General features: G+C 47.7%; 10 protein-coding genes across 10 annotated transcripts; 7 read left to right on the top strand and 3 right to left on the bottom strand.

Annotated features, from left to right (window-relative positions):
* Positions 1-682: 682 nt before the first annotated feature.
* Triagg1_5986 (uncharacterized protein) lies at positions 683-2,011 on the top strand (the record flags this gene model as incomplete). The annotated part of the gene is made up of 3 exons (XM_062900559.1): positions 683-783; positions 829-1,509; positions 1,570-2,011. 3 exons carry the CDS (start codon positions 683-685, stop codon positions 2,009-2,011), a joined length of 1,224 nt encoding a protein of 407 aa, XP_062755187.1.
* Positions 2,012-2,863: 852 nt separating this feature from the next.
* Positions 2,864-4,961, bottom strand: Triagg1_5987 (uncharacterized protein; the record flags this gene model as incomplete). Its single annotated transcript, XM_062900560.1, has 4 exons — positions 2,864-3,945; positions 4,002-4,076; positions 4,180-4,788; positions 4,928-4,961. 4 exons carry the CDS (start codon positions 4,959-4,961, stop codon positions 2,864-2,866), a joined length of 1,800 nt encoding a protein of 599 aa, XP_062755188.1.
* Positions 4,962-5,972: 1,011 nt separating this feature from the next.
* Positions 5,973-7,481, top strand: Triagg1_5988 (uncharacterized protein; the record flags this gene model as incomplete). Its single annotated transcript, XM_062900562.1, has 5 exons — positions 5,973-6,289; positions 6,344-6,443; positions 6,510-6,651; positions 6,709-6,917; positions 6,978-7,481. The coding sequence occupies 5 exons, from the start codon at positions 5,973-5,975 to the stop codon at positions 7,479-7,481; spliced, it is 1,272 nt and encodes a 423-aa protein (XP_062755189.1).
* A 3,090-nt stretch (positions 7,482-10,571) lies between these two features.
* Triagg1_5989 (uncharacterized protein) lies at positions 10,572-11,745 on the top strand (the record flags this gene model as incomplete). Its single annotated transcript, XM_062900563.1, has 4 exons — positions 10,572-10,862; positions 10,944-10,958; positions 11,033-11,434; positions 11,500-11,745. 4 exons carry the CDS (start codon positions 10,572-10,574, stop codon positions 11,743-11,745), a joined length of 954 nt encoding a protein of 317 aa, XP_062755190.1.
* Positions 11,746-11,791: 46 nt separating this feature from the next.
* On the top strand, positions 11,792-12,262 carry Triagg1_5990 (uncharacterized protein; the record flags this gene model as incomplete). Its single annotated transcript, XM_062900564.1, has 1 exon — positions 11,792-12,262. The coding sequence occupies one exon, from the start codon at positions 11,792-11,794 to the stop codon at positions 12,260-12,262; it is 471 nt and encodes a 156-aa protein (XP_062755191.1).
* Positions 12,263-12,960: 698 nt separating this feature from the next.
* Triagg1_5991 (uncharacterized protein) lies at positions 12,961-13,351 on the top strand (the record flags this gene model as incomplete). The annotated part of the gene is made up of 2 exons (XM_062900565.1): positions 12,961-13,221; positions 13,280-13,351. 2 exons carry the CDS (start codon positions 12,961-12,963, stop codon positions 13,349-13,351), a joined length of 333 nt encoding a protein of 110 aa, XP_062755192.1.
* A 103-nt stretch (positions 13,352-13,454) lies between these two features.
* Triagg1_5992 (uncharacterized protein) lies at positions 13,455-14,546 on the bottom strand (the record flags this gene model as incomplete). Its single annotated transcript, XM_062900566.1, has 1 exon — positions 13,455-14,546. The coding sequence occupies one exon, from the start codon at positions 14,544-14,546 to the stop codon at positions 13,455-13,457; it is 1,092 nt and encodes a 363-aa protein (XP_062755193.1).
* An 892-nt stretch (positions 14,547-15,438) lies between these two features.
* Triagg1_5993 (uncharacterized protein) lies at positions 15,439-17,622 on the bottom strand (the record flags this gene model as incomplete). Its single annotated transcript, XM_062900567.1, has 2 exons — positions 15,439-17,356; positions 17,411-17,622. 2 exons carry the CDS (start codon positions 17,620-17,622, stop codon positions 15,439-15,441), a joined length of 2,130 nt encoding a protein of 709 aa, XP_062755194.1.
* Positions 17,623-18,503: 881 nt separating this feature from the next.
* Positions 18,504-20,254, top strand: Triagg1_5994 (uncharacterized protein; the record flags this gene model as incomplete). The annotated part of the gene is made up of 8 exons (XM_062900568.1): positions 18,504-18,761; positions 18,820-18,974; positions 19,032-19,225; positions 19,293-19,400; positions 19,467-19,676; positions 19,729-19,825; positions 19,906-19,985; positions 20,046-20,254. 8 exons carry the CDS (start codon positions 18,504-18,506, stop codon positions 20,252-20,254), a joined length of 1,311 nt encoding a protein of 436 aa, XP_062755195.1.
* A 1,475-nt stretch (positions 20,255-21,729) lies between these two features.
* Triagg1_5995 (uncharacterized protein) lies at positions 21,730-24,880 on the top strand (the record flags this gene model as incomplete). The annotated part of the gene is made up of 11 exons (XM_062900569.1): positions 21,730-21,828; positions 21,898-22,597; positions 22,656-22,748; positions 22,825-22,924; positions 22,992-23,146; positions 23,200-23,415; positions 23,498-23,555; positions 23,616-23,804; positions 23,873-23,952; positions 24,016-24,096; positions 24,315-24,880. The coding sequence occupies 11 exons, from the start codon at positions 21,730-21,732 to the stop codon at positions 24,878-24,880; spliced, it is 2,337 nt and encodes a 778-aa protein (XP_062755196.1).
* Positions 24,881-26,737: the final 1,857 nt, after the last annotated feature.

Here is a 26,737-nt window from a genome sequence, read left to right on the forward strand (position 1 = left end):
GGACATCATGTCCAATGTTATGCCGTCTGGTGCCTTCAGCTTGTTCGCGTCTTACTGGGCACACATACTAGCCAAATCGAAACTGTTCTTCGGCAGAGAGCATCAGCGGGGAAACTTACATAACGATTGCCCCATACACGCAATCAAAGATTCGTCTTTAACACCAGCATCTCAGCCACTCTTTTGTTACAATTTTTCTCTTTCCGTCGTTTTCTCCGTTTCTGTGTGGCTTCCACCGCCGAGGTGTCTGAAGACAAGATTGGACTTCTGGGCCGAGTTAAAGTTTCTAGTCTCTCCCATATCCAATCATTAGTTGCAGATTCCCGGACCCAAAGATCTAAATCGCCACCCTCGCCTTCGATTCGTTCCATAGACGGCCCATGTTCAAAAGACGATGCGCAACACCAATCACTCATAATCCTAGCATTCTTCAATAGGAAACGAACATACTTTAAATGCCATGAACATATGGCTATTAGCACTTGCGGTTCTGGCTACCGCACCAAAAGCCTTTAGCCAGAGTACCGGCTCGAGTCTCTCAGGTATCGATGCTGTGGCAGAGATGCCCGCGTGTGCTGTATGTGTGCCCTTCCGTTGGATAAGTCCTGTGCACATACAAAGTCCGTCATCTAACCTCCATCTCACAGCGCGAGTGCTTTGTTCAATCGCTTGCATCATCACCATGTCAGCCGACAAACACGACTTGCATATGCACGAATCCGACGCTGCAGCAGAATATGCAAGGCTGCGTATTGAAGAGTTGCAAAACTATAGAAGCCCTGCGTAAGGCTAACAGACATGCCAAAGACGTCCAATGACTCCTAACAGTGATATAGAAACACAGAATTTGACATCGGTAGCCTGCAACCAGCCCATCAGAGACAAATCACGAACATACATCACCCTCAGCAACACCTTTGGCGTCTTGGCTGGCGTTTTTGTTCTTCAACGACTTGCATACAAGATCTGGTCCAAGATGGGACTGAGCGGGGACGACTGGATGGCTTTGGCGACTGTGATCGTGGGTATTCCGAGCACCACCATCAGCGCTCATGGAGTGACGAAACCTGGACTTGGTCGTGATATCTGGACCTTGCAGCCTGCAGATATTACCAGATTCGGTCTTTTCTTCTGGATTCTGGAATGGAGCTATTTCGCAGAAGTCGCCATGCTCAAGCTCTCCGTCCTGCTCTTCTATATTCGCATCTTCCCAAGCCCCGGGGTACGTCGCCTGCTCTGGGGAACCTTTATTTTCACCACGCTTTATGGTATCGCGTTTCTCCTGGTTGCTATATTCCAATGCACGCCTGTCAAATTTTACTGGGAAAAATGGGATGGGTTACATGAAGGCACATGCTTGGATATAAATGCCATTGCTTGGACGAATGCCGCCATCAGCATAGCGGTTGACATTTGGGTTCTGGTCATTCCACTGTGGCAGCTCAAAAGTCTCAATTTGGACTGGAGGCGCAAGCTTGGCGTTGGAGTCATGTTTTGTCTTGGTGCTTTGTAAGTTGCGAACCTCCTTTTCCCTCTCTTAGCGATCCTGCCTGCTCATCGCGTTGTTAGTGTCACCGTCGTGAGCATATTGCGTCTCAGGTCTCTTATTCAGTTCGGCACCGATTCCCTGAATCCCACGTGGGATTTTTACGATGTCAGCATTTGGTCTGTTGTGGAGATTAATACCGGGTTGATCTGTATCTGCTTGCCCTCCCTCCGCCTTCTGCTCGTCCGCATCTTCCCCAAGCTGCAGGGCACGACGGAACGATACTATGGAAAGAACTCGAAGCGAAACCGAACGGCAAGCAACAAACGGGTGAGCCGACTTCCCCTGGGACATAGCGCTGGTTCGCATGTGGACAGATCACAACCTCATCCCGACATTGAAGCCAACCGAATTGCGTATCACACGTCGTACACGGTTGAGTATGGCGACAATGACACGGTTCAACTGGTGAACATGAACGATAAGTTTAGCGCCAGGTCAGACGTCAGATCTGAAGTATCATGACAAGGCTGTCTTTTCTTTTGTATTTGCTTTTTTATACACTTAGCTCTCTAATGAGCATGGGAAGGGAATACCTGGGCTTGACGACTTCAAAATGTTTAGACTACCTCCACCTATTCAGAGAGGAATATTCATCACCTCATATGTGTGATGGCCTTTAGACCCTACTACCTTGATGGTAGCTCACGACAAGAAATTATAAATTGATGATTTATGATATGGCATAATATTCAAGTCTTTTATGCTGTGTAACACAATGGGGAGCAATCGTATCCCATGGGGCAAGGGGCCTATCGCCGGATTGCTATGAGAACTGATATGAAATCGAGCAGGGGTTTCGGAATACGTGGGAGACACCAATGGATCAGCGCGCGTTTCGATAGCGATTCCTTGTTGTCTATTATAAGCGTTTTACATGATAGGAGCGTCGTGCCAAGTGTTCAATGATTCAATGACTCGTAAGATCATCGGAGCTAGGTAGACTCGCGTGGTTCGAGAGTGCGCCGATGTAGACGCCAATGCATTTCTCCACCTCAGCTATAGGGTTCATGGTTTGGGTATTGTGTACTAGGTAAACAATGGTATAATTGAGGCCCCATGGATACTACTTTGAGCCAATCTCATGCACAATTGAGGTTGTAGGATTGAACACCAAGGCAGCAGTTCAATAATCATGGCTATGAGTTACTAGGAAAGATGAGACGAGGTGTATGGTGAAACGGCTGATGAGAAAAGGGACTCAAAATTAAGAAGCGAACCTCTGAAATTGTGGGTATGCTCTCCTAATGCTCTCTCTCTCACAATTGACCGAACAGACAATTGATGCTTGATAATTCAACGACATGGCTACTTCATTTATACGGCTGTGACGCTGCCAAATTTGCTCTCCCACTCCTCGTTCACGTCCTCATAGTCCTCTGCGCCGTAGGGGCTCGTCACTTCGGTGAGAAACCCCTTCGGTTTGCGAAGGGGATTTAGGCCGAGGTCCTTCTGCAGCAGGTCGAGGTAGTACACGGCGTCGAAGATGGTGGTTGGGGACTTTGTTTCAGCAGGGTAACGCCACCTGCCGAAGCGGTTGTGAAGCATCGTCTCATATCGTAGCTTGGCCATAGCCTCTTTGTCGTCGACGGCTTGTGATGGATCGTTGACGAGGAGGCGCCGGAAATAAGCGCCAATCCAGAGGCCCTGGAGGTGTGCGGTTATCGTGTTGCTGAAATTGCTAACGAAGCCGCAGAAGGCGATGTCGCGGGGTCGGAGGAAGCGTTCCGATGGTGGTACGAGGAAGTGATACAGCATGAAGGGGGTTTGAGGGGTATATGGCGTCATGGCTCTTTCGCTGGAGATGCCCTTTTGATTTGTTAGGGGGATGTAGTTTTTGTTCCAGACGGGCTGGTCGGTGAGCCTGGGGAAACGGGTCGAGATCTCCCTGTCGGCGCGTTTGATGAGGTCCTGCTGGTTGGCGAGATCCTCTGGGGGAGCCTCTGTGTCGATTTCATGTGGCAGACCAAGTTCCTTTTCGATGCCCTCGGGAAGAAACTTGATAGGGGGGGAGCTGAGCCAGCCAGTGTTGGAGATTAAAGCGTCTGATTCGAATGAGGTGCCGTCAGCAAGATGGACCTTGCCGGGACTCAGGTGATCAATCTCGCCGAGGTGAATCTTGATCTTGCCATTCCGGACGAGCTCGAAAAAGTCGGTGTCGTAGTTGAGAATGCTGAAGCTGGCTGCGGTGAACATGGCTGGGAGCCATGGCTTCAGCTTTGCCGTCTCAGGATGGGAATCGTATGCATTGAGACTCATGACGTCGCCACCAAGGATAGCCCAGAAGGCATTCACGATGAGGCGGCCGATAAAAGTGCCGTGAAGGAAGCGCTGGATACCGGTGTAACCTGCAGCACCGCTGTAGACACAGGGACTGAACCATGTGAGGAATCGCATATCTGCAAAGTAGCTAGTCAGCTGCCTGGATGGTATCGATGATGAAGACGATGCATACTCGCAAGCTTCTCAATCCATTTCTTGAATGGAGTTACATACGATGGTGCCATCCAGCAGGGACCGTGGCCAGACGCTACATGTTTACTAAGTCAGCACTGTGGATTGACCTTTTTCTGATCTTCGTCAAAGTAGGGAATATGAAGGAGAAGGAATATAAAGTTAAGGGGCCAACGAACATCTAATGACCCAATTCACTTCCACGCCGGCGGTAGCATAGCTGTAAGCGGCATCCCAGCCAAACTTTGTCCCTCCAAATACGGTGACTGCTTTGGAAGTCTTGAGGGTATCTCGGTTCTGTCGAAAGTATTTGCTGTGGAAGATCTTGCCTCCGAAATCCTCCTGGCCGTCAAAGTGAGGCATGAAGGGTTCCGAAGTCAAACCAGTGGCGACAATGAGGCGCTTGGCAAATATCTTGGACTCATGGCCCTCGTGGTTGACAATGGTCAGGGTCCAGCCGCCTTCTGTAGTGTCTTCGTGTTCGGCGACGGCGATCTTGGTTCGAAGACGAATTAACCCGCCGAGGTTGAACTTGTCCACGTAGGCCTTGAGATATGAATTGGTGACCTCTCCGGGAATGTATTGTTCAGGCTTTACAGGGAACTTGTTGGGATCCATGGGGAAATCCGGATACTGGTACGTCCCCAAGAGGTTGTTGCTCTTCACATCCGGATACAATCGCTCGTCGGCCCATGTTCCGCCGACGCTGGACTGGGGATCGAATACCACGAGAGAGTCATCTGGGTGGAGGGCGCGGTATTGCTTCGCGGCGGCCAGTCCGTACCATCCTAGAGCCAAAGACAATTAGCATGTGAGATCTTTCCTTTTCTTTTCTTTTTGCAAAGGCGCGACACAGCTAGAGACGCAGGAGAAGAAAAGAAACGGACATCCAATGGATAGAAAGGGAAATTTGAAGCGAGAACTTACCGGCGCCAGCCACGACGCAGTCAAACGTCTCCATTGTCAGATTCGTTTGCTGAAGCAGATTTCCTCGAAATTGCTTTTTCCCACGTTTCTTTTTTGTTCCAGTCCCCTCTTTGACCACCACCGTGATGGGGAATCATGTTGATCAAATACTGGGCACTCGGTAGGATTCAACCCACAGGGGGGCTTGTCGCACTTTGTGAACCAACCCCATTGTCGCTTAGAACCTTGGCAACTTGGATGATTTTCGAGCTTACGGGAGGATAACTACATTCCTCACTAGGCCAAGGATGACGAAGTGCTGCACATCCAACAGCCTGGATGAACCAACCTGCAGGCCCGTGACCCGCATATGCATGCGGTTTGCTGATTAGGGCCAGACGCGGGAATTCTTCAGCACGGTTTGTAGGAAAAAGGTGAAGAGGGTAGTGAGTCAATTGGGCGCTTCTGCGTCTTTGAGCTAGCGATAGGGCTTAGATCAGATTCAACAAGACAAAATAAATAAACGCCTAGTACTCGATACACAGTCGACTTTCGACAACTGCGATGTAGGCAAGCTTGAACTTTCTTTTTATGGAGGCTGAGCTCGCGGGATTTCATGCCATTCGCGGCACAGGAATCGAGCTCCCCTTACGCTAATAACGGTGTGGAGCTCCGATGCAACTCGTCCACTTTGAGACGGCCATGATGGCCGGGGGTTCATCATTGATACCGTTTGGGTTGTATAGACCCTTGTTTATGGCAGGGTCACTGACAAGACGTTGCCAAGATGACATGGACGAGTGTGTATGCTATCAACGGGTAAGATCGTCCGTCCACCTCTGGAAAAGAAAACCCCCTGGCCCGGGGAGCTTACATGTACGCGGACCTGTGTATTGAGAGAGGGTCGTTGAGAATGAAATATGATGGAATGGCCTCGCACTTTTTTGACTTATGTCAGTGGGTTTGAGTGAGGCTTGAGTCGTTGAGCAAGCACATGTCAGAGCCCAGACACTTCTCCGGCAATCTTGTCTAAGCAAAAGAACACGCCACAGCTGCTCGGCACATCATGTCATCTCCTCCGCCAGATCCGGCTGCGGTGGCTGCAGCCGCTGCAGCTTTTCACCAATTCACAGTTGAGGCTTTCACTCTCTTGGCAGTTGGTATAGCCATCACCGTGCTTAGGACGTATGCTCGCGTTAGATTTGCTGGCTGGCGAGGCCTGAGCGGTGATGACTATCTTGCATGGTTGGCTATTCTCTTCTATATTGCCGAGACTTGTTTGGCATATAGTGTTGGAAATGCGGCCAACGGACTTGCGAATAATAACATGACAGATGAGCAGCGGGCTGCGTTGTCGCCAGATGATCCAGAGTATCATTTGAGGTAGGCAACTGGAGGGAAGAATAGGGGTAGCATCTATGCTGACGAGGTTGACAGAGTGCTGGGATCCAAGATCCAGATTGCAGGATGGTCGACGTATTCGACGCTTCTTTGGACGCTCAAGGCGTCGTTGCTGATATTTTACATTAGACTAACAGTATGTCTTCCCATATAGATCGGTATTCTCCGTCCAAACATCTTTCTGACCATGACTCTTGATTAGGACGGATTGGCCAGGCATTACCGCATTCGAATCTATATAGGCTTCGCTTTCCTTGCGGCTAGCTACATTGTTGTGGCGATGAATCTGTACCTCTCATGTCGACCTTTCCACAAGCTTTGGCAGATATTTCCTGATCCCGGAAGTCAGTGGTCTCTAAGCCGTATTTTCTCTCCAGCCTTTTGCTAATTTTGTTGCTTAGACCACTGCCAGCCTGCCGTTTCTAACCAGATCATCTGGGTCTATTGGGCATTCAATGTGACGACCGATCTATACATCATATCGATTCCGTTGCCTATGCTCTGGACAACTACTCTGAAGCCTTGGAGGAAAGTCGGACTTATTTTTCTCTTTAGTGGCGGACTATTCGTCGTCGTTTGCGCGACTCTTCGCTGTGCGCTCATCGTGTTGGTACGCTGTCAATACTATATACAAGGCGTACAGACTCGAGGCTAACGTAAAGTAATTTAGGATACGGCAAATGGTGCGCAGCTAGCTGGATCTTGGGCTGTGAGAGAAACCTTTGTCGCAGTCGTCACCTCCAATTTACCCATGCTCGTTCCTCTGCTCAAGATGTTGATTGGGCCTTTTATTGGATCCATCCTTTCCTCGAGGCGCTCAACACAAAAGCTCGAAGATGCAACACCGAAAGACCTCATTACCTTTGGTGGAAGCTCCAAGAGCTGGCGTGGACGAGGCCCCCCAACTGCCAACCCAATTACCAACATCACGATGAATGAAAGCGAAGAACATATTGTGGAAGACGTCAGAATGCAGAACCTCAAAGTATGGAGCGACGGCCACAACGAAAGTCAACAATTGGGAACTAATGACGACAATGGGAACATTCGGAAACACATCGAGATTGACGTTGTGAGCGTGAATCACCGCCTTTCGGGCGATCAGAAGCAAATGTCTCCCGATGAGCATGCTAGGAGGCTTCGGGGAGCGTTTCCATTTCCTGGCAGTAGTTAACAAGAACGCCATGGCATGATACCCTTTTTGATTAGATTATTCTTTGTTATAATTGCTTTTTTTTCGGGATCTTTTGTAGGGCCAAGCCTTAGCGTATGCGTAGCAAGTCTTCAAGTTAATACGAGTACACGGCAGGGTTGATCACAAGTCAAAAGCTATCAGTCATTTATGCAGCCCTTTAGCACCTCTGGTTCATTGGATATCGGCGCTTTGCTTTGCTTTTTTTCCTCCTTGGGAATGAGCGCTAGAGAGGAAGGATTTGCGTTGAAGCGTAAGACGGACTGCCAATTGACGTGTCTTTGCTTTTAGTTTGCAACTTGGAACCTTGGCGAAACTAGCTTCGCCTTAACGTGAATCCTGGCGAGTCAAGAATCCTCGCAGTTTGGCAATGGCGAAGAAGTGTGGCGCAGACGTCTTCTCTTCCTATATTTGTTTACCTATAATGGTGTTGGGACGATATGTGAGGTATAACTGTATGACGGATGACTTCCTCCGCACAGCCCTTCGGTATTCCTTCGGCCGAAGAGACCGGAAGGGACTTTGCACACCCCTAATTTCTGTCTCTTTGCAGTCTTCATGAAAAGCACGTGCGTTTGCACCCGGAAGTCCCCGTCAAAAGGAAACCATACATTTTAAAGCTCGTATCATGCAGACCTCCGAGAACATGCAGGTGGGGATGATCCGCGAACAGAATTGGCTAGTCAAGAAAGCCAAGACAGCTATCAAACACACTCCCCACAGACAATCGGACATAATCCGATAATCCAGAGGAACGTTGGCGAATTAGGTAACCTAGGTACACATTTTCACATGCTCAGACTGTATAGCTGTTTATAAAGAGAACCAATGAATACTTGGTTCGGGGTTATCTCTGCCTTTGCGATGTGGTCAAGGTCCCTAACAGCACATTTATTTTGGGGCTCTGCCTTTACACTGTTGCCTGGATTATTTACACGCAAGTTACTGGCAAAAGCAGTAAAATCCGCGATTAGCCGGTAATACATGACTAGGAATTACACACGGCCCGTTGTCTCAATACCTACCCGAATTTGTACAGATCATCAGACACGGTTCCCCTTTCTTCTTTCCCAGGACAAGAAAGTTTCCCTTGGGCGAAAACTTTCCTCTTTCCCCCTACGGTATAATGAGAGGAGTGAGTCTAACATGGGTGCATATACACCGAACGGCACAACTAATTCTGTAACGCTATCACAACGGATACAGCATGGATTCGTCCATTTAGTCGATCAACACAACCCATAGGATGTCGTAATGAAATTCTCCATAAACACGAACCTTATCAACCTGTTTCTTCTTCACGATCATTTTATAATTGAAAGTATGCCAACATCCGCGTTGAGGTCTTGAACTCATGGACTATGCGGATTACCGGCTCCACGAGGCAATATCGAAGAGCACATGCTCACAGATCCCTGCCCTTACCCTGTCTATACAGGGAGTGCGGATAAAAAGGCAAAATGATCCGCCAATAACAAGGGATCCTTTCTGAGCTTGACACCGAGCATATGCAAGCACGGTATTCGCGTACACCGACGCCTGTATGTAAAGATCGAACGGAGAGCCAATTTTTAATGACCGGTCGGTAAAGAAAAGACACGCGGCGGGAGGCTAATTCGAGTTCCCCGGCAGACTAAAAGAGCCGGCTACTCTAATTTTAGTGTGCTCAACTTTCACATGAGACATTGGAAATGAAAAGAACAGTTGGTCCAAGTTAACATAATACATTCGGGTCGATACGAAAACGCTGGGGATTCACTTGCCGACCTTGATTGCCACTGGCAGAAGGCTTGGAGCCATTTCTAAGTCCGCACAGACGGGGTGATTCTTGCGGTAATTAATACGTGCAGGTGTTTTTCTACTCTCTACCGAACCGAGTACTCGTACATGGAAGTTCCTTACATGCCCCTGGAACGTCTGCTATATTCGGATTGCCAGGGGATAGATTTCGTCAGGATGAGTAAACGCCGAGCTTGGCAAGCTATAGATATTTCCGAAGCAGGCATATGCTCGGCATTTCCCTCTGGTCTTTGGACGAAATAGATGCAACATCGTCTTCCGATTACAAAGCCCATAACGAATCTTTAGCAGTATCTATCTAATTCACTTGTCGCTATTTGGCCCAGAGACCTGTTCAGAAATAACTATATTTGCACAGGCAGTTTCAACTACTTGAGTAAAGTCGATTCGCTAACGATTGGCTTGATCGAGAAGTTCTCTAATATCTCGGTGATTTACTTTTCACATCGTGCCATCGCGAATCGTCATATGCCGAGCAACGGTGAGCGCTTACCTCAAAGTTTTCTAGTCCCGGCACCAGGGACAAGCATAAATTGCGCCACAACGGCAAGGCAATCGGTATGTTTGTTCCGGATTCTACTGTTTTGAGAGCAATCTGTTTCGATTTCACCCTACTTGTGTGTAGACTTCGCTATTAGCTAATCTACGACAACTTGCAAGTAAGACTTTAAGATACAACGTCGCAGACTTCCAAAGGAGGCTGGTGGAGGTGCAGTTCTACAAGGATTGTTACAACCTGCTATGTACCAACGATCCAGGGCATACCTGCTTGGGGCTCTGGCGATTCGCTCAACTCAGTTGCCTCCTGAGAGCAGCCGTAAGGTTGTGTGTAGCATCATACAGTGAGACCAAAACTGCTCGGTTGTGCTGCGAGTCCTTGTAGTCTACTCCGTACATTTGCGACCAATATAGTCCTACAGCGCTAATTAAATGACAAACGGAGAAAAGAGGCTTGTAAAATAATTTACAAACAGCTTCTTCTATAAATATTGTAGAGAGAGGAAAAAGGGCCTTCGGACTTGTATACATACAGTAAGAGTCTATACACTGTATTGCAATGGCCATTGACCGCGGCGAGTTAATCGGGCTTCGGTTTAAATCACAGGCCAAGCTTATGTCGACTCCGCATTCAATCGCCGATCGCGGCTCGAAACAAAGCTGTGGCCTGCGTCTCTTCAGCATCCAGTTCATAAAGGCAACAATAGAAAGAGAAACACACCCACCATAATAGACATCAGGGTATCTGAATATCTATTAATTGAAAACGTCAAGATGTCGACTACTACAACAACCGTCCAAGTTGAAACGCGACCCGCCGTGGAGAGCATCGAGCTGCGGCATCTCGGCCCCGGCGCTTCCACCGGCCAAATCAGCGCCGAGTCCAAGGAAGCATCGCACGTGGAAGCGGCACCGCATATTTCGGATGGCCATGACGGGGGTGAACCGCCGCCGGGTGCTCTTGCGGAAACTGAGAGGTGGAATCGGCCTGTTAAGAACATTGGCCGGCTTGCCTTTGCGTTTGTGTCGTTTGCTATTGCGGGGATGAATGATGCTGCTGTTGGCGTAAGCGAATCTTTGCTTCTCTCTGCTACTCTTTTGCAGAATACGATGATGTTAATAAGTGGCAATCTTGTGTCTATCTAGGCTTTGATCCCATATGTAAGTGACTACGCCGTCCAGCATTCATCTTTAACTTTTTGCACATGATACTTACTCTCGTATGACCTCGACAGCTAGAAGAGTACTACAATCTCAGTTACACCGTCATATCCCTAATCTTCCTCACGCCTTTTGTTGGCTACTCTATCGCCGCCTTTACCAATGCCCGTATCCACGTCCTGTTTGGCCAGCGAGGCGTGGCCATCATGGCACCTATCTGTCATCTCATCACGTTTGCTGTGCTTGCCTCGCACCCTCCATATCCTGCTCTTGTTGTGTGCAATGCCATCAGCGGATTTGGAAACGGTCTGACGGATGCATGTTTTTGTGCTTGGGTTGGCGTCATGGATAAAGCGAATACGATTCAGGGTTTTCTGCATTCGTGCTATTCGCTTGGTGCATTGTTCTCACCGCTGATAGCTACCTCAATGGTCGTTAAGGGTGGCTTGCCATGGTATACCTTTTATTATATTATGGTGAGTCCCTGACAAATGTGCGGAGAATTTTTAGCATCAAAGCTGATGATTGTTTTCTAATGAAGATTGGTATGTCCGGTCTGGAATTTGCTGGCCTTGTCATGGTCTTCTGGGACAAGACTGGCGCTGTATATCGAGAAGAGCATGCTCGCGAGAATGCAGACGCTGGAACTGCCGGCGCAGGCACCCGCGAGGCAATGAAGTCGAAAGTCACCTGGCTTTGCGCACTCTTCTTCTTTGCCTATATGGGCGTGGAAGGCAAGTTACGCATATCTATACTCGATGATATTTCACACCATAGCACACGCTGACGTATACCATTGTATAGTTGGTCTTGGGGGTTGGGTCGTCACTTTCATGCTCCGAGTCCGTCATGCTTCGGCGTATGCATCTGGAATTTCAGGCTCAGGCTTCTGGGCGGGTATGGCGCTTGGCCGTGCCGTCTTGGGATTCGTGACAGAGCGATTTGGCGAGAGGCTTTGCCTGTCAATTTATCTTGGCATCTGTCTCGGCCTCCAGTTGCTGTTCTGGCTTGTTCCTCAGTTTGTCGTTTCTGCCGTCGCCGTCGCCTTTCTAGGCTTCTTCTTGGGCCCGATGTTCCCTGGAGCTGTCATGGTAACAGCCAAGCTTTTGCCAAAACGCATCCATGTCAGTGCCATTGGGTTTGCCATGGCGATGGGAGGCACTGGAGGCACGGTATTTCCTTTCATAATTGGTGCTATTGCATCTCACAAGGGTGTTTCCGTCTTGCAGCCCATTATTCTGGCGCTCATTGCTGTGATCGCCGCAGTTTGGTTGAGCTTTCCTCGCATTCAGAAGCGGGACTGAGATGAATTATGGAACACTTGATAATCCAACTATATACAGTGCTGAAAAGTGCAGAAGTGTTTGGCATTGTTGCCTTTCGTTGTCTCATCTCATCTCACTCAATTAGATAATAGGCCAGGGAGCACTAAGTTGAGAGCCGAGTCGGCGACGATCCACGGATCACTTGTCTTGTTGAATAGAACATACTTCCTCTATTTTTACGAATTCTTTCCATGCATTGATGTGGGAAAGAAAGAATTTGGGCTGATTACCCGATTGACAAGAATGAATGAGAGCATACAAGTACTATCCGTAGGGCAAACCCGCCCTCATCACGCCCACTGGGGCTAACTTCTCAACTTTTGGTGGATACAAATGTTCTGAATATAATATAAATGTTTATAAAGTATCACTATATGAGCCGTTCTCAGTCCCTTGAAAATCTTGGGAAATTCTGTGATAGAGTATTGCTCCTGTAAGTCGCAAAGTCGTGACGAAATGATGCGATTCTGGGGAAAAGTTGACTTAGCGTCATGTGATCGCGATTAGAGCCAATTTCTAATCGTTGTGCTCTGAAATTCAGCACTTGCGAGGTTTAAAAAATTCCAATAAACCCCAAACTGTAGGCTCTGGCTTTTCCTCTCAATTCACATCAACTCTACTCATTCTCTTTGACCTTCTCAACTATTTGCAGTCTGACAACCACGCAAGCCTTCAAAATGCCCATCATCAATGCTGATACCCCGCCCTCAACCGCCGACACGCACTACGTCGTCTACTTTGCGTCTGGTGAGCCGTCCTGGTGTCCTGATTGCCGAAATGCTCTCCCGGCTCTCCAGAGTGTCTTTGGGGCAGACTCAGCGCCTTCGGCAACTGTAATTCTCGCCGGTACCCGAGAGGAGTGGAGGAACCCAAGCAACAAGTGGCGCGGTGCACCTTACAACATCAACTGTCTTCCAACTATCGTAAGGGTGGAAAATGTAAGTTGGCGGGGTTTCAAATATCTTGAGAAAGGATACCTAACACTGAAAATGATAGGGACAGGAGGTTGCACGCCTTGGAGACGTTGAGGGCCAGCAGGAGTCGGCTTTAAGAAAACTGATTGCTTGAAGAGGACACTAGGCAAAGGGCTACATTATCTCAGGCAATAATAAATTCTGCAATCAAGCAGTCGACCTATCTATCTCCTAGGCATAAAGCAGACTACCTTTGACTAATTCATGGTGCTCTCTGCTGATGGGCTTACGGGAATTTCCTGAGTAACACAGTGGACACCACCACCCAGTCGAGGCAGTTCATCAATCAGAACAGGATAAATCCTCCTCTCCTCGCCAAAAAGCAGTTGGGTTACCCTGATGGCGGCCGCGTCATGAGCTGGATCACCGAATTGAGGGAGGATGATGCCTCCATTGACCAACAGATAATTGACGTAGCTCCTCACCGCCCGGTCATCCTCAAAGCCGCCGCCCGGAAACAAGTCTTCATCAGGCTCTTCCACTTCAATAATCTCGAATGGACGACCTTTTGCATCGGTGGCGTTGCTCAGAATCTCAAGAGCCTCTTCGTAGACGGTAGTCCATTCGGTTGGCTCCACCTCATTGGCCTTGCTTATGATCAGCGCGCCCGGCCGAACAAATCGGACGAGAGCATCGATATGGCAGTCCGTCGAGTCTAAGCCCTTTCTTCCAGGGATCCAGAGAATCTTTTCGATACCCAGGCAGCGTTTGAGCTCAGTCTCAATATCTTCGCGAGACTTTCCCGGGTTTCTGTTATCATTGAAGATTGAACTTTCCGTAATCAAGAGAGTGCCTTCGCCATCAGTCTCAAGTGATCCACCTTCAGTGACAATGGATGTCTCAATTCTTTCGATGTGAAAGTCTTTTAGGAAGGTCTTTGCGAATGTGATAGCTGTAGGCGTTGGATGTTTATTGCCCCAGCCATTGAAGTTCCAGTCAACACCGACGATACTGGCCTCGCCCTTGGTCGGCTCTTTGAGAACAAATGTAGGGGCAAAGTCCCTCAGCCAGACGTCCATGCTATCGCCTTCGATTTTGTGGAGCGTAATTTTGAAAGGCGTGTTAATTTCATTGAAATATAACTCTGCTTCTTCATAACGCTCACTGCCGACAGCTAGAATGACGCTTTGGAAGTGAGCAACAGCTTGTGCAATTGATGACACTTCTTGTGTTGCTCTCGCCAATCTTTCAGGATACTCTTTATAAGTACCCTCCAGACCAGGCCAGCCTAGAATGGTCTTTCTTTGAGGATGCCATTCCGCGAAGCGTCGAAGACTAAAGTCAGGCATGTTTCGGTGATTGATTGATGTGTAGGAAATGGATGAGTGTGCAAAGTAGACGCCAGGAAAGTAGGAACAAGAAGGATTGAATTGGAGTTCGGGTTCATCTGATTTCTCAACAGATCAAGTAGGGCTATTTATAGGAGTTGCCTGGAGTCTGTCTGACCTCATATCCAACAGCAGTATTATTCAGAAGAGGAGTCTTCGTAGTCCCTTGCAGTGTTAGTGTTGTGGTGGCGTCGAATAAATTCACTCCCATCGAAGTTATGCTTTGAATACAGCGTAAGTGCGCTGTCTCAGCATAGTAATTGCCAGAATTACGTGATACTGCATTTATTGGGTACTTGTTGAACTTGTGATGTCATGGATGCACAAAGATGTTACACAGTGTCTTGGGGGGATAACGTGCAGCAAGGTTAGTGCGCGGTTGGCGATGAGACCAAGGTCCGAGCTCTGGAGTTTGCACGGTTGAGTAGATGGGTAATTGATGATAGAATGATTGATATAGATGGTGTAAATTTGCATTGAAGTATAGAGGAGCAGCGACTCGAAGGGGGTTACGCCCTTTTGGTTGGATTTAATCGCCAGTATGAGGATAAGTGCATATCGCAGCCAACCACATGCGTTCGCGCGGATTTGAACGCATAGAATAATGCAAGAGTGGAATTATCTTGTAGCTGACAAGCGGGAAATGTCATGTTCATTGTGAAAAGAGAACAACTAGGAAAAAGAAGAGGTTGTTGGACATTGACTGATAAGAGGATGAATCATAGGTCCACTGCCGTTTAACAAACTGGAAGGTTGTGATGCGAGTTAGATGGTTCAAATAGCTACTCTACTATTCTGGTCATATCTACCAGCGATACTCGTTCTTTTCAAGCTACCGTCCTAAAGCAGTAGCCTACTCATTGCCAGCGTCTTCTGCTAGATTATCCCGAACGGCTTCAAATTTAGTGAGCCACTCTCGAGTTCTCGTATTCTGCCTTTGAAGAATATCTCCCGCCTCAGATATGTACTTGTCGCAAAGCGCTCGTGCTTCTGAAACTCTATCGTTGGAGAACAGATGCGAGATGAGATTATATGCTGTTATTAGTGTTTCGTTGTGGGCTAGCCCAAAAACTTCGCTTTTATTCCTCAAGCTGCGCCTGTAAATGAAAATGGCCTCGTCGACCTTTTCTTCGTCTTGACTGAGCATATAAGCCACGTTATGTTCCGCGACGAGGGTATCCGGACTGAGGTACCCAAGCAGTTCTGCCTTGATTTCGTAGACCTGGAGCGCCAGTTTTTCTGCTTCCTCAGTCTTGCCCTGTTCGTCGAGAACTGAGGCAAGGTGTGCCATACAATTCATGGTGTCGTTATGTTTCAGCCCAAGAACCTGTTCGCTACGGGCCAGAGCTTCACGCTGCATCTTCTCTGACTCTGTATAATCTCCAGTCAAAAGAACAGCTGTGGCAAGGTCGCTCAAACTATCAATTGTCATAGGATGGTCTTCTCCAAGGACCTCGCGCCGGTATTCCACGACTTGTTTGAGAACTGGGAGGCTTAGAAGGTCCTGATCAAACACGGCGAGAGTCCAGCCCAGCAACCCCATACTAACCAAGGTGTCAACATGCTTTTCGCCCAGATTCTGGTAATTTATTTCGAAAGATTCTTTGAACCTTGAACGTGCTTCATCATAATTTCCCTTCCAGTGAATAAACCTCCCAGTAGAGGCCAGTAATTTCGCTCTTATGATCTCGGAATCCTTCGTGGTCGTCTTGAACTTATACTGCAGGATCCACTCAGCATGAGGGAGCAGAATTTCTCCAAGTCTGAAATAATCAGAGTTTGGTTGAGATGATGGCGCGGGGAATTGGGACGTGGTGGACTTCAACGCTTGGAAAGCCCACTTGTCTACATCCTGAGGACTCTCCTCTTCTAACCACCACCTTGTTGCCAGCTGCACAAGGCGATGTGTGCTAAACCCCGAGTCGTTTTCATCAATAATTGAGAAGGCTTTTAAGAGTTCGGCAGCCTCCTGGAAATGGGAACTATCTCCAAGCTCGTCTGTATCCTGCAAGAGAATAGCGGGGATTCCATGGTGTTGAAAGAAGTTGATTAGACATAACAAGTCCGCCGCCTTTGGATTTGAGTTCCGTATCGCTTCGAAAGAAAGTTTCCAACTTTTTGCGACAGATTCTGGGGTATCTTCCGGTCGTGAGTGGTTAGATAACTCATGGTTGGGTAATGCTGGCTTAGTAGTGCCATTCCTGCGATATTGCTCTAGGTACTGCTGAATAGTCATTTGCCCTTTTACCATAAAGGCAACTGCCTGGGTGATGGCGAGAGGAGTATAGTCAAGTTCCTCAAGCAGCTCAAGAACCACATTTTCGGGTTCGGTGTCTTGCAATTGCTTCTTGACGAATTCGAGCCCTTCCGTTTTACCCAATTCATGGATCGCGATTGGTGTTGCGGGATTCGCCACGTCAAAGGCAACCTTGCGGCTCCTTGTAGTAAACAGCAAAGACCCAGTTTGGCTGTTCGGGATGCACTCTGAAGGGGTTTTGCCGATTGTCATCTTTCCGCGAAAAAAGGCGTCCTCGTCGTCCACGTTATCAATGACCATTAGCCACGGACCTATGTGTTCCACTTCGAGCCAATCCTTCAATAGTTGGGCTGCGTCAGATGCTCCATCCGGAGCGTTTATGCTGAATTCACTCGCAATTCGGTTGAGAGATTCCTCAAAACGAGCAACCGTGGCAGCATTTACCCAGAAAACGGAACACTTGGCATCTTTACTGCGCCTTCGAAAACAGTATTCCAATGCCACTTGGGATTTTCTGTAGGATATGTTAGGGACATATGGTCGCAATCATAGAAATGGGAAGATTCACCCTATGCCTCCAGGACCACAAAGTGCTGCCCTCGGTTGACTGCCATCCTTGACCTCGAATGCTAGGTCAATTTCGGTAAAAGTTTCGTTTCTTCCTACAAATGAGAAGTTCCTTTCGAACGGCACAAGCCAACAAGGGTCTGAGGACGAAGGCTGCTGCTGCTGCTGCTGCTCAGCCTCGAGATTGGCTGCAGTGCCAGTATCCATGATCATTGTGACCAAGCTTTCGCAGTTCTCTTGACAAAAATTCTGAGGTTCCAGTGATCTTATGTGCAACTATATTTGTAACCCGCATTAGAAAATTTTGAAGGAAAATAGTTCGGAAGTTTTGATCGGTGCTGGTCTTATCTTGAGCGTTCTTATGTAGGATTGTCAGCCTTCCCATGGCTTCTTGCAAGGCATATTATAGCCTTATTCCAAGCGACTAGTGGCCATACACTCTTACATTTCTGCCTGCCAACAGTTGACGGATTCGAATCTCATTGGCCGTGCATATATGTCTTACATGCATGGCTGTGGATTCAATGACAAGAAATATGTGCACTTGTGAAATACGAAACCCCTCTCCAGCTCAAAAAAAGACACAAACAATCCATGGACTGTACTCCGTAGGTAGCGTTCGTGAAACAGATAACTACATGTAATCATTGGACGAGCGCCCTTTGCGCCACCTAAATAGTTGAGCTAGGCTGTTGCAACACTTTCTGGCATTGCACTACGTGGCTTAACGGCGACCGTACGCAGAAATGCGTGGAGTCATATCAGAGGACTTAATTCAAATAAAGATAAGAGAATGTGGCTGTTCTGGAATCAACATTGCTCTTAATTGATTTCTTCTTGTAAAATTATGGTAGCAATTATGACGAAAGAAGGCACTGTCGTGAAGCTTGATATGAGGGGAGTGCAAGCTGCACACCTTGGCTGATCAGTGGGTAAACTCCACGCTAGAGTTAGTTCTCACCTCCTCACGCCCCTCACTCAAAGAACGACTTTGATCTTTGGGTGGTTCACAACGAGTTCTTGGACCGGGTTTTCCGTCTAGCAAAGATTAGCAATATTCTCGAGTTGTCAGAGAGGCTGTGTATCTAGACAGAATGTCTCAACAAAAGACGACAAGCTCAAATACGCCATGGATCGTTGCCATAGCAGCCGCAGCCTTTGCAATAGGCGTCGCCACATCTGATGCCGTAAAGGACGCCGTTTTCGATATCCAAGATGTGATCACGACTTATGAGGGAGAAAATACTCTTCAAGAGCTGACTGCGCTGCCATCGCAAGTACAAGTCGTGGATCCAGCAGGATTCGCAGTGATGCCTTCAGTACCACCAGAAAACATTGCCAATGTTACCACGGTAGATTGGACGCTCTTGCCTACATCTCAAGCGAATAATGTTTCTAATTAATAAATAGAAATTTATTCCTCCAGGATATACTATGGAAAGTCTAAAGGAGAAGCCGTTCCATGTTTATCACCCAGACTTCATTCACATCTTGGGTGCAAATCCGACCCTTACACTCATTGCCGATTCAGGCACGGACCCGCTGTTCCACGAAGCTGTAGTATGGTAGGATATATGTCAACTCTCTTACTTCAGTACCACTATCTCTTACAATGTCTCCAGGTATCCTCCTACAGATGAGGTTTTCTTTGCTCAGAGCGCCGGCCCATTATCAGCTGGAACAGGCTTGAAGAAATCCAGTCTCATTTTAAAAGTATCCTTGGAAGAAGCCATGGCCGTCTCGACCCAGCGAGATGCCGTTGGTAAAGTTCAAATTCACAAAGTTCCTACAGAGCCGCAGGTCATTAACCCCAACGGTATGTCTTCTTGACTGTATCATAAGTTGTATCTGTTCACAGAACAATGCCTGCTAATGATTACTAGGAGGGACAAATTACAAGGGCACCATCTTGTTCACAGGCGAGGGGATGGGCGCAGATGTCGCTCCAGCACTCTTCGCTATCAATCCAGTACCGCCTTACAACACCACTAGTGAGTACCGTGCCAGCACTATCTGTCCAAACTCCCTCTTTATACTAATTGATGCCTCCTCTTCAGTCCTCGCCAATAATTACTTTGGCCGCCAGTTCAACTCCCTCAATGACGTCTCGGTTAACTTCAGAAACAAGCACATTTATTTTACGGACACTGTATACGGCTATCTGCAAGATTTTCGACCGAGACCTGGCCTTCCGAACCAAGTATATCGTTTGAACCCTGATACTAGGGCTGTTACCGTCGTGGCAGATGAGTTTGTAAATTGTAATGGTGAGCAAAAATCTATTCTTTCCGTAATCTTCTTTTCTGAAACGGTAACCAGGAATCACCTTTTCTCCCGAAGGTCGCTATGCCTACATCACCGATACAGGGGCTGGCAAGGCTTTCCGAGGCTACGATAACACTGGACCATCAACAATGTAAGTGAATACTCACCCCGATCTGCAGCCAAGTGCACCATAGGCTTGTAAGTTAAATACTTTTCTGACTAAACTCTTAGATATCGTTACACGGTAGCTAGAGATGGAACCTTTAAAGATCGAAAGGTGTTTGCATATCCTGGAGTCGGCATTGTGGATGGTAATTGCTGGCCTTCTCCTCCTCGCTGGAACGTTGCTAATACTGTCCGTCATATTTTAGGGATTCACTGCGACTCTAACGGCAATGTTTATGCGGGTTGTGGCGATGGTGTTCACGTGTGGAATCCTTCAGGAACTCTGCTGGGCAAGATATTTCTTGGCGAGGCATCGGCCAATTTCCAATTCGCGGGCGACAGTCGAATGATTATCGGTGCCGAAACACATTTGTATTATGCAACCCTGGCTGGAAAAGGAGCACCACTCTCATAAGATAGGATGTTGCCTCAAGAAACTGGGCATATAATATGTGGACGATGGACGAGTCGGATGATGAACTGTTGAAAAAATATATGTACAAATGACTGTCTGATCGGAAGTTCCCTCAAAGTTTCTTGCGATATATTCTCATCTTTGTTGGTCCTGTAACTACAGTCGCAAGCCATTCGATAACCTCAAAAGTTTCAGCAACTCTGAGTAGCTTATATCCACGACACTCATACCATCGCACAACGCGGTGATTTTTTTCGTGTTCCCACCCATCCGGTACCAAGATCTCGAGCTGCATTTCCTCTGCCCCCAAACTTTTCGCCCAATCATCCTCAAATTCCATAAGCTGTTGGCCAACTCTAGTACCACGGTGTTCAAAATGGCATGTTAGTAGGCCGAGGCTGGCCACACCGGGTCCAATGAGCTCTATGCTCACACAGCCAATTACATCCTCAGCGATCTTTTTATCTGGATCAGAAGATGGCTTCCACGCAATCGCTATTTGGCCGCTCAGGATCTTTTGGCTTAATTCCGAGGCAGAGGTTCGGATGTGCTTCTTTGCGTCTACCAGGCCGTCGTAATTAGAATGATAAGAACGGTTAATGAAGGCAGTCATGTACTCTAAGAGCGCTGAATTGGTCGCCAAAGAGGACGATGCCACGATGATTTCGCCTTTGGTAAGGTCTGAGACTTATTTGGCGACTGGGTAGCACCAGCAAGTGATTGGACGGCCTCTTGGGAGGGCATAGTGAGTGGAAGTTTAGGAAGAATCACGACGAATCTGTAATTTGAGTACAATTGAATAGTAGAGGAAGAAGGCAAGTCGTATTAATGAAGGCAATCACAGTAATGGGCAGTGAGTCACCTTTTTAAGCAGAGAGACGGCATTCTGTGGGAAACCAAGTACACCGCACAAACGCGGTGGACAAAAAAAAAGCGGGATTAAGAAAGGCAGATTTACCTGCATCAAGGCAGAAATTGTAAGAAGTCTCCTTATGAAGTACTATTAATATAAGAGTAAAGGTAATTGCGAATAAATAGAGATGCCAAAACGAAGATAAAGCACATTGCTACCTCTATAAACCCCTTTACAAGTGCCATTTGGATGATTGGCTGTTTGTTTGCCATTTCACAGTCGTGCTTATTTTGTCCACCGCCCGCCAGCAGTACAATCCATCTGCCGCGACCTCTGTATACTCTACCGCCAGAGTCAATATTTTCTAGCACAGCGTTAGGTGGTGCTCAGCAGGTTCCTGTACACGCTAAAACACTGAGTCCTTGCGCCTATCAAGTACATGTACCTGCTTGTGCACCGACCGACTGGCAGAATGAATCCACCTCGAACCACCTGAGCAGCTGGTACTACTAGGCACTAAGGTGCAACTCTTCCATTCCTGAGCACGCAACTATCACTATTTCCAGCAGCTCTGATCATAATGACAGCCACCAGCTCTTCTTCATCACCTCATCTGGCCACGATGAGCCTCTCAGACGGTTGGCAATCGGTGATCCGCCTCGACGAACGATCGTACCAGTGGTCTCGGGATCCTGTTGCTCGTCTAAGCGATGATTTTCGTGTGAGCGCCCGCCAAACATAGTCCACTCATGGCCATCGCAGACGCGCTGACGGCAAGATAACCCTCTAGCAACTCTGCTCCGGGATTTCAGGGAGTCCGTGTCTCGTCTTCCGCGCTGACGATTGCCCTGACTTTGTCGACTCCAGCCTCTGCGAGCTCTTCTCACACTGGCTTACGATTGACGATGTTACCTCCGCCTCTTTCTGCAGGGCCGTCTTCCTGCTAGATCCGTCTCTCGAACCTGGAACGGCCGAAAACATGTCCAAAGATTCCTTTCCTGGTCTCAGAGATCTAGGCACGATAAACGTCATCCGAATGGCCACCAATGGCTTACAGCGACTGCGCTCAGGGCCATACTTTTATCAAGAAGCTAGCTTTCATCACGTGTATCGCACGTTTCCCGATTCTCAATCTGCCTTCTTCTCAGCCATCACACAGAGCCCTACAAGCGGTCAATTCATAGAGCATCGCCCAACCGACCATATTGCCGTGCCATCTCGCCTATACTCTCCACCACAGACCGCCAAGCTTCCCTTATCTGGCCTTCGTTTTGCGTCAAAAGACGTGTTTGATGTTGCCGGACTCAAAACTAGTGCGGGATCCAGGTCTTTCTTCGAGCTGTCTGATCCCAAACCCAAATCGGCATTCATCGTCCAGAAGCTCACTGCTTTAGGCGCAGTACTGGTTGGGAAGGCCAAAAATACACAGTTCGCCAACGGTGAAGATCCGCAAGAATGGGTCGACTACTGCTGCCCTTGGAACCCGCGTGGTCAGTTATCCCCTTCTTTTGCTCTAGATCTTGCGGTCTTTTACTAAACATTCAGCAGGTGACGGCTATCAAAACCCCGATACGAGCAGTAGCGGGAGCGCGACGGCGGTTTCCTCATACTCATGTCTAGACTTTGCCATCGGATCCGACAGTAAGACTAAGCTTCTTTTTCCTACTTTTAGATGTCAGCAGTTGCCAGAGATCAGCGCTAATAAGACCCTTCCTAGCCTGTGGTAGCATCGCGTGCCCGGCGGCTGCACAGGGTATCTTTGGCCTTAGGTTATCTACTGGTGCACTCTCTCATGAAGGAGCATTCACCGTCAGCAAGTATGAATAAGCATACATTACTTTACGGACCATCTATACAAACAGACGACTGATCTTCACGTCTCAGATATTTAGATACGTCAGGCATCTTCACCCGAAGCATCGATATTCTGCATCTCGTCACCTCTCAGCTACTTGAGGGCACATCTGAATATGGAAGAAGCCCTCCTCTATCCGAAGTAGTTGATCTGCCGCTCCTCCCGCTCCCTCCGCCATTATCTGGTGCTTGTCTTCAAGGCTAATATCTTAGGCCCAAACGATACCTTCACGGATAGTATACCCCAAATCGTCATTTCCGCACGATAATGGCGAAACCATTGCGTCAGTTGACCGATTCATCAAGGCTCTCGAGAGCTTCTGCAACACAGAGCGAACGACCCTGGATATAGATGAGGAATGGAAAAAGACAGATCCCCAAGGCCTTGGGCTATCGATTTATAGCGAATTAAAGATGGTAGCCCTCTCCCCCCTTGTAAAATTGCGCCTAAAATGTGAGTCCTGACATGAGTGCTAAGACCACAGCTCATCTACACTTGGCTGGATTTTACGATGCTATTACGCCCTTTCAGAAAGCATACCGAAACATATACCAGAAGAATCCTTACCTGGATAGAGTGAATACTGAAAAACTGTAAGAACTGTGTGATTATTGTCTGCACGAGGTGCCTTCTATCTAATCACAACTCGCCAGGAAACTTGCCCGGTTGGTCACGATAGAGGATCGCGAAAAAATGGTACAACAAAAAGCATTCTTCGCCAACTTCGCCTACAAGCAGATTCTACAGAGTGGTGACGGCAGCGGGGCCGCTGGCTCCCTTGGAGGAATCATGGTCTGGCCTTTTAACCCCCAGGAGCCGCAATATCGAGACAATTGTCCACCGTGAGTTTTGCATCTTGTCATCTAGATGTTGAAGTCGCGTATCTGACGTATTGGGTGTGGAAACAAAGACTTACGCCCCATGTAAATTGGCGCTGGGATGTGGACTATACTGCCCCTCTTGCCGGGTTGCCCCAAGTCATTGTGCCCAGTAAGGTGGAGAGTTGCCCCTTTGCTCATGTGCGTACCTCACTGATGAGTCATTTCTCCTTAGTTGGCCAATTCCGGTATGAGTCTCGCATCACAGGAGAGCCGGATTTTCTCCCGATTGCTGCCTCAATCGTGGGACCTCCGGGTGAGTTCACTTGGCGCCATGTCCCATATCCGACTTGCTTCCAAGCATATCGTAGTACTGACTAAATCCATTTTGACAAGGGAGCGATGTTGCATTGCTTGATTTTGTTTCAAAGTTTCTCCAAAGAACACGGGGCCTTTTATCTGTGAAACCTGGCCGCTATATTGTGTAGAGACTGATAGAATAGAAGAGTGTAGCCATGCTCCATACCCATCCAGGCAACTCCTCAATAGTCGATGTTTTTTACTTCTATTTTTATGCCTTGAACAATGGCGGGCACGTTGCCGGTGTTCCTGAAGACTTCCACGTCGGTGACTGGGAGCATTCCATGGTCAGATTCCAGAATGGTGTTCCGACTGAAATATCTTTGTCCCAGCACAGCAGTAGCGGAGAAGCTTTCTCATATGGAGCGCTGCAGAAGATCGGAAAGAGGGCACTCATATTTTCGTCGTTCGGCGACCAGGCGAAGCATGCTACAAAGGGGTCTCATAACATCCCGTTTACTCTTCCACCGCTGCCTCCGCTGAACCTGAGTTCCGTGTCAATACCAGGCATTCCTTCCAGTGTTCTTGGATACTTAAATCTATCTGCAATTCTAGAGGCCGTGCTTCCTGCCAACTTCCTACAGGACAAAACTTTGATGGGAACATTATGGGATCCAGTTGCTAATGCATTCGCCTACAATTACACCTTTGACTTCGATCCCCACCGTTCTGTGGAAGAAAACAACAAGTTTACACCGCTGGCAACGAAGAGCCAACCCAACCCCCAACCAGCTAGCTGACTTATTTTGGACAATGGGGAGACGAGCAATATCCGCTAACAGATGTTCGACAGTTTGAGATTCTCAACATTCCTGAATTGGCATACATCATGAGCGGGCCCAGTGGACCTGTTTTTAAACATATTGTGAGATCAACAGTATGTCCACCAATTATGGTTAATTGCACTATCAAGAATTCATTAAAGGAAGCCACGTAGGGTGAAGGGATCAGATTTTATTCCAGTGTGAATTGAACGCATTGATGTATGAAACCAAATATAGCTAGGTAACAAGTTATTCGCCCCTTTTGCCCCTTCAAAATATTGCATCCTTTAAAAGAAGAGAGAGAGGCTAAGAATATGATATTTAAGGTAAGTTAAATGGCAACGACTTGTTATTCCGACGTAGCCAAAGGGCCAAAATCTCATCCTATCCAAGATTAAATTTAGGGCAGGAATTATAAACCTTTCGTGATCAACATGTTCGGTTCACTCCCTAACTGCGTAGTGCATCCTTCAAAAATCCTGCATATACCCCACCATCCTGCCGTGCAAGCAGCATGAGCATCGTCCTCTCGGGTTAACGAACACGTGAACCCCGCCCTTCTTCATGCGCCATTATATGAACCTGAACAATGAATTCGCAAAAGAGAATCAACATTCGATCAACTGCCGGGGCATCCGTCATCTATAAAGATATTACTCCACTCAGCTCACAACATGAAGGAATACGCACGCTCCATCTTGAAAGCGGCTCAGGCTCTTCCTTGCTTCAATGTACACTCCATAGAGTCTCTCTTCGGTCTGTCCCAGCCCCGAGTTACGAAGCACTCAGCTATACGTGGGGGGATGAGAATAATAGAAGAGAAATCGTCGTAAACGGTTATATGGTGGATGTTACCTTCAATCTCTATTCCGCCCTCTGCCGACTTCGGCTGGAGGATAAAGCTCGTGTGTTATGGATAGATGCTTTATGCATCAACCAAACTGACCTAGATGAACGCTCTCAACAGGTACAGCTAATGAGAAACATCTATACTACATGCGACCAAACCGTTATATGGATCGGCGAGCCGCCGGAAAATATGTTACCTACTTGGGAAATGCATTGGACCGGAGATGATCGTGACGATGAGTCAATAGACTGGTTCTGGAAAGAATTTTATCCTGACTCTGATCGCTCGAGCATGGATGAAAATGATTCGACTTCAATCGACCAGATTTTTCATGCGTTCGCCAATCTCAGGCTATTGTCCAGTGGTCATCTGTCAGACCAACCGCTCTTCATAGACATGACAGGAGAGGACTTTTCCTATTACATGACATATTCAGACTATTGCCATCTGATAACCGATGCTCTTGCACCTTTTTATGACAGCCCTTGGTGGACTAGAATTTGGGTTAGTCTCAGTATTGACGCGTTTTATTTCCCATCAATTAGCAAGTACTAACTCATATGACACACTGCAGACTGTTCAAGAGATTATCCTTCCTCCCAAGGCCAAATTCGTCTACGGACCTATTTCAGTCGATATGTCTTGCTTACTCGAGGCATTTGCTGCCCTTGCTTGCCACATGTTCGAGCCCTGTTGTTCTGAATTGTTTTCTCGCTGCAACTTCAGAGTCAGGAAATGTTTCCGACAGCTGGGGAGTGTTCTTACAAATATCAAGAATATGAGAGCCAGCCATGGCGATGGTACCAATGTTGAACTTTGGGATACCTTGACCACGTTTCGCGCCCGGCATGCAACAGATAACCGGGATAAAGTTCATGGTGTTTTAGGTCTTGTTAACACATGGCCGGGGCAACCTATTATCCCTGATTACAGAGCCGCAACCGAAACCATATATTGTCAGGCAGCCATCTCTACTGCCATTG

Source organism: Trichoderma aggressivum (genome assembly GCF_033847375.1).
Source record: "Trichoderma aggressivum f. europaeum strain CBS 100526 chromosome Unknown scaffold_022, whole genome shotgun sequence".
In the NCBI taxonomy this organism is placed as follows: domain Eukaryota; kingdom Fungi; phylum Ascomycota; class Sordariomycetes; order Hypocreales; family Hypocreaceae; genus Trichoderma; species Trichoderma aggressivum.